Source organism: Austrofundulus limnaeus, unplaced genomic scaffold, assembly GCF_001266775.1.
Source record: "Austrofundulus limnaeus strain Quisiro unplaced genomic scaffold, Austrofundulus_limnaeus-1.0 Scaffold64, whole genome shotgun sequence".
Classification (NCBI taxonomy): Eukaryota; Metazoa; Chordata; class Actinopteri; order Cyprinodontiformes; family Rivulidae; genus Austrofundulus; species Austrofundulus limnaeus.
The window spans coordinates 731,518-737,776 of record NW_013952466.1 but is presented as its reverse complement, the minus strand read 5'-3'; the positions used below and the strand labels follow the sequence as shown (position 1 = coordinate 737,776).

Sequence of the window (6,259 nt, the reverse complement as noted above, 5' to 3'; positions counted from 1 at the left end):
ATACAGTACATGTATTCAGCTGGATTGGACTGATTTATTGAAGGGATGCTGAATTAAGATAATTAATTAAGCGTAATATTCTGGATTCAATAATTTTGTGTTACATGAGATTTGACATTTATTTTAATTTATTAAAATAAATTATTATAAACTATTACTTGTATTTTTGACACCAAACAGCATTCTCCCACCCCCATAAGAGACAAGGAGGTCCTTGTTTGATATATGCTGTTTGTAAGTTAATTCACTGATGTCTAAATTTGTGTTATCTAGTCCTGGATTTCACTACATCTATGTCTATGTTATACATAAAATACATAACACTGTGTTGGAACAAAGTATTTTAATAACAAAAAATATTGTGGGGTTAACATATAGTTTATTTTAAATAAAATATATATTGTGTCATATCYGCAGGTTGAGCAGGGAAGCCCAGACCTCTTTCCCCACCCACCTCTTCCAGCTCTGAGGACTCCAAGAAGTTCCCAGGTCAGCTGAAAGACATAGTCTCTCCAGCATGTCCTCTGGGTCTCCTCCCAGTTGGACATACCTGAAGCKCCTTTCTAGAGAGGCGTCCTTACCAGATGCCCAAACCACCTCAACTGGCTCCTCTCGATGTGGAGGAGCAGCYMCTCTACMCTGAGTCCCTCCCAAATAACRGAACTTCTCTCCCTATCTCTAAGGGAGAGTCCAGTTACCCTGCAGAGAAAACTCATTTTGATTGCTTGTATCTGCAATCTTGTTCTTTACTACCCAAAGTTTGTGACATAGGTGAGGGACATAGATTGATCAGTAAACAGAAAGCTTTGCCTTACAGCTCAGCTCCCTCTTCACCACAACAGACTGATACAGAGTCTGCAAAACTTCACAAGCTGCACTGATCCAGCTGTCAATCTCACGCTCCATTCCTCCCTCACTCGAGAACAAAAATTCTACTTGAACTCCTCCACAGTGAGGCAGAATTTCATTCCCAACACAGAAAGAGCAATACCCTTTTCCAACAGAGGACCATGGACTCAGATTTGGAGGTGCTGATCTTCATCCCAGCTGCTTCACACTCAGCTGTGAACCGCTCCAGTGAGAGCTGAAGATCACAAAATGATGACGCCAACAGAACCGCATCATCTGCAAACAGCAGAGATGAAATCCTGAGGCCACCAAACAGGACTCCCTCCGCCCCCTGGCTGCACCGAGAAATTCTGTCCATGTAAGTTATGAACAGAACTGGTGACAACAGGCAGCCTGGCAGAATCCAATTCTCACTCCGAAGGGTTCCAACTTACTGACAACGATGCAAACCAAACTCTCACAGCGCTTGAATTAAGACTGAATGAATAGCCCATAACAACAKACGGTGGTCTGACATGTCACCACAGTGTGTCTCAAAAAAAATGGTCGAACACCTCCTCCAAGTCCACAAAGCACATGTAGACTGGATGGGCAAACACCTTTGACTCCTTGAGGACCTTAGTGACATGTGCATATAGACAATAGGTTTTCCCTCAAACAAAAAAAGGCATAATTTTAAGTGTATTAGTTTTTACAGTATAGTGTGTGGCCTATCATGGAATTTCTGGGTTAAAACATGTTAAATATTACAAATGCCCCACATTTATGTAAATTTTGCCTGACAAGCAACCACCTCCCAACACATTCGCACACATTCCACACCACGGCATGTTGGCATGCTCTTTCAACATGAATGCGCTGTGTGCAAGGCGGACAGGAGGACACAGGGAATGCATATGAAAATGTATTTTCTCCTCTCCTCCACCGCAGCAGCTACAGAGGAGGTGGAGGCCGATGAAGAAGAAAGGTCAGAGTCAACACCAGAGTCATGTTCAGGAACAAACTGTCTTTCATCACAAGATTTGTTTTGGTTTGATCTGTTTTCATAATAATATTATTAAATTACAATTTGTATAAAAAGGCAAATTGTAGAAAAAAATAGCTATTTGGTGGTGTTACACCTGGATTACTGGGAAASTTCACCAGTTTATGAATTATTGTGTTTTCTAAGGTGTGTTGACTATGACAACCATCTTTTAATAAGTTGGCTTCAAATGTTAATGAGTTCTAGATGAACATTATTATTGGCAAAAAGTAAACAAGCATGTTGTGCAACCTTTAATTGCCCAGAATGTAAGACAAGGATGACACTCAGCTACCACAACAAAAGTTAGGTAATTTTTATTGTTGTTTAACCAGGTGAATTCCATTGAGATCTCACATATTTTTTGCAAGGAGGCCCAGGCCTGAAGGCAACATATTTTTGTGCTGTGGGGGAAATCGGAGTTCCTGGAGAAAACCCACACAAGCACAAGGAGAACATGCAAACTCCACTAAATAAATAAATAAATAAATAAATAAATAAATAAATAAATAAATAAATAAATAAATAAATAACCCAGGACCCTCTTGCTGTGAGGCATCAGTAGTAATCACTGAGCCGTTGCTTGTTATATGTAAAATTTGTTGAGTTATAGCCAGATTTGGGTTTTAATGTCAATTAACCGTAGAAGCCATCCTGAAACCAACTGACTTCAAAGGTTTATCAGCTGCAGCTGTGCATCCAATTTTCTGAAAGTGTCATTAAAATTTGTCAAGMGGTTTATGAGATGTTTTGCTAACAGACTGTTACTGTATATAAACAAACACAGAGACACGGTCAAAAACATTAGCACTTCCCTTCACCTCTTGGTGCTGAAATGTTTAGTTTTGTTTGTACTCTTATGTGAAACTCTTTTATCACTTGCAGCTATTAGGCTCAAGGTAATTTGTAATGCCAGGCTCAGTTTAGAAGGTATTCCTCCACAATACTTGATCCAACCCTCTGTCATGAACAAATAATACAAAAAAACCTTCAGATTAGTTTATACCTTTYTAAAATATCTAAAATTGTAGCAAGTGTGCAACATTGGGTCATGTGAGTAACTGCAGTATTTAAAAAAGGTATGATGCTCTAAACTCATTTGACCAATTTAAAGAAGGAAGTGCATCTTTGGCAGTCTAATCCACACAGTTCCAATAAAAAAGTATTTAGTGCCTTGCACATATTATTAAAAACCAGTTGCTGTTACTACAAATTGGTCTTTTTGACAAAAAAAAGAAGAAATCCCCTTGAATGATGAAGTAAAACCAACTTTCTACAATGTAATGTCAGTTAAATAAAAGCATGTCATGTAATGATATGACTAAGCAATGGATAGAATTTGGGTGAAAGGAGAGTGACATTAACAGGCAGATCGGTGCAGAGTCTGCAGTATGGACTCTGTTTTGGTCTCTTGCGATGAAGAGAGCTGAGCACAAAATACATGTATTGAAAAAGATTTGTGGAAAAAATAATAAAAAGTTTAATTTAAAATAGACCCAAAAGCTACAAGTAAAAGGAAAAACAACAAAAAAGTACTTTTAAAAACAATAAATTTAATTTGTGCTAAAATTAATAGTTTGTTGGGACTAAGCTGAATAAAGGTTAATTAAACGGTAAAAAAATGAGGTAAAGTTTCACTGTTTTTAATTAGTTAATGCATTTTAAGTGTTTCTATTTATTTATTGGTCCATTTATATATTTCTGCTTTTAATTTTTAATTATGTCAGTTTTGGTCTTCCATATAAAAGGCCACGTATGATTTGACAGTTGGAAAAACAAATTAAATAAATTCCCACAAGATATTTTGTCTGCAAAGTATATGTTACAGAAATATTGCTAATATTACTTTTTTTCTGATATATGAAAAGAAAATCTTTTATAATATGAAGTYTTTACTGATACGTCTGACAGAATCTAACATCTGTGCTATTTTCAATTCAAGCTTTAAMTCCTCCAGCCCTTCTTTGAGTTATTCTGCATTCAGCTGATGTTGTTGTATATTTCATTTAACCTGATGAAAATGCCACAATGTTGTTCCCACTCTCGTCATTCCCTCACAAACAGACTGATGTGCATGCCAGCCATGTTACATCAATTCAGGAACTTGGAGGGAAAACAGCTTCAGGAAATAAAGAGAAGAGAGATTCAGCTTTGTCCTTGCAGACACAGCGCAGTTGAAAAACTCAATCTCTCCTTCCAGGTGCAGCAGAGTGACAACAATAGTGGTTTGAACAAAGGCAACCTTTTCCGCCTTGCCCCATGAAACAGTCATTGGTCGTATAAGCAGCAAAATTGTTGAAAGGATTATTGCAAAGGAGCAGAAGGGTGACTGGGCAATTAAAAAATGACAAAGATTCAATAAAGTGTTTTTTTTTTACAATAATTTAAAAACTCTGCATGTCTGTCTTCACGTTCTCTGAATGTTTGCTAGAGGTAAAAAATAACCCCCAAATCAAATGGTTAAGTAGCAAAATGTGAGATTTACTTTCTTGCATCTGCATTTTCTGTAAGTAGAACTCAAACCCACTCTTCATGTGATTCCTGTGTGCTTTCTTTGTAGGGCTGTGAGTCGTCCAGTTCTCATCCTGCTCCCCGTCCTAGGTCTGACCTGGCTTTGTGGAGTCCTGGTCCATCTGTCTGTGGTGGTGGCTTATGTCTTTATCATCCTCAACTCCTTTCAAGTAAGATCACTGTTGTTAGCAGTAATAATCTCAATTTACAGAAGGCTGAACTTTAATGTTTTTGTTTATTTGGGTTGACATCTACAAGTGATGAACTGTTGGAGGCAATTGGATTCAAGATGGCAGCCACAGCAAAGCAATTATATGAAAGACGACTGAATACTATTCAGTCAATTTTACAGCCATTAAAGTGGACATAGCATGCTTTTAAATCCTTCTTTGTCACATTTAAATCAGTTGAGGTCTTCATAAAGTGGAACTACAAAGCTTTGGTCTGAATTGCTTCTTATTCTAACTTTAGCAGCTCCTCTTTCATCACTTTTCTGGTGTGTGTCACAAAAGAAGCTGGATTTGTTAGTGTTCTTTTAAAGGTCAAATGAAGTGGAAAATAAAACAAATATGTGTATTTTAAACAAATTTTACTGTTGTTCCTGAGCTGATCCATGCAGCTGAATGAGATGACTTCATGATTTTAAAACATAAGTCCTCTACCTCGCAGCAGAAACTCTCCATTGAGGCGCTCTGACTCATTTCTTCACATCAACTAAGTTCTATTAAACTTATAAGCTCCTCTGTGTTTACGCTCATTTATTAAAGACGTATAAAGGTGGAAATGTCTCTCAACCTCATGTGCTGGTGAAGATGCTTTACACATTCGCGTGCACACCCACATAATCACCATTTCTTCGTTCYTGGCAAATACATTTTTACACCTCACTATTTCTCCATTTAATTCAACATTTTCCTGCAATTCATTTCTGATCATGCAGAAAGGAGAATCACACATGCTGAACATATTTGCCTCTGTTTCACATATACTAATGGAGGCATGGCAGGGGAGGAGTCTCACATGCGCTCAGTTCCATGTTAGTTGGGATGTATGAAAGGAGCACAGAGACATTCATGTGCACAATTTATACATCTGAATATTTTTGTGCATGCATACTTTTCCACTTTCGTTATGAAAACRTGTGCACTCATACATGAAACCCCTGCTCCTTGTGGCTCATTAAGGAAAAGAAGGTAAAATAAAATGGATAGATAATAAACCACGAGTCTTTTCATTTAAGTTAAGAGCTGATTTAAAACAATAACCTTCTTGTCCTCCGTGCATTAAGTAACTAAGTAATTTTAACTTCAAGTAAATTTTTAATGATTTGTTTTATTTTATTTGAGTAGATTTTTGAACTGAGTAAATGTATTTTTACTTGAGTACATTATTTTAGTATTTTTTTCTTGTTCACAAACTTTGGGTAGTGACAGAAAGAACAAGATCACAGGTACAAGTGGTTGAATTGAGTTTTCTCTGCAGGGTGTAGAGGTAGGGAGAGAAGTTCAGTTATCAAGGGCAGACTCAGAATAGTGCCTCTGCTCCTCCACATCCAGAGGAGCCAAGTGAGGTGGTTCAGATATCTGGTAAAGCTTTAGTTCAATTCAATAGTTTATTTATATAGCATCAAGTCACAACAAGCATCATCTCAGGTCACTGTACACACACAGATAAAAAAACATTAAATCTAAAGAAACCAGCAGATTGTGTTGAATCTTCACTTCATCACAGAAATAATTACAACAAACATGTAGAGAAGAGAGACTAAAGACAGCAGCAGAGTGAGGAAATGTGGTCAGTTTGTGCTCCAGCAGTCTAGGTCTTTAGCAGCAGAACTAAGGAATAATTCAGGAAACCTAAATCTAACTATAGGAT

The 6,259-nt window shown here is 37.3% G+C and overlaps 1 protein-coding gene across 3 annotated transcripts in view; it reads left to right on the top strand.

The window, feature by feature from the left end:
• The window catches only part of adgrd2 (adhesion G protein-coupled receptor D2), an 86,655-nt gene that overhangs the window by 31,569 nt on the left and 48,827 nt on the right, over nt 1-6,259 (top strand). For 2 of the 3 annotated variants that reach the window (XM_014009973.1, XM_014009972.1), the window contains exon 19: nt 4,434-4,554. In XM_014009973.1, the coding sequence (XP_013865427.1) occupies nt 4,434-4,554 (121 nt within the window). Of the gene's footprint in view, nt 1-4,433; nt 4,555-4,642; nt 4,797-6,259 lie in introns of those variants that run through there. The other variant, XM_014009974.1, reaches the window with a different exon arrangement.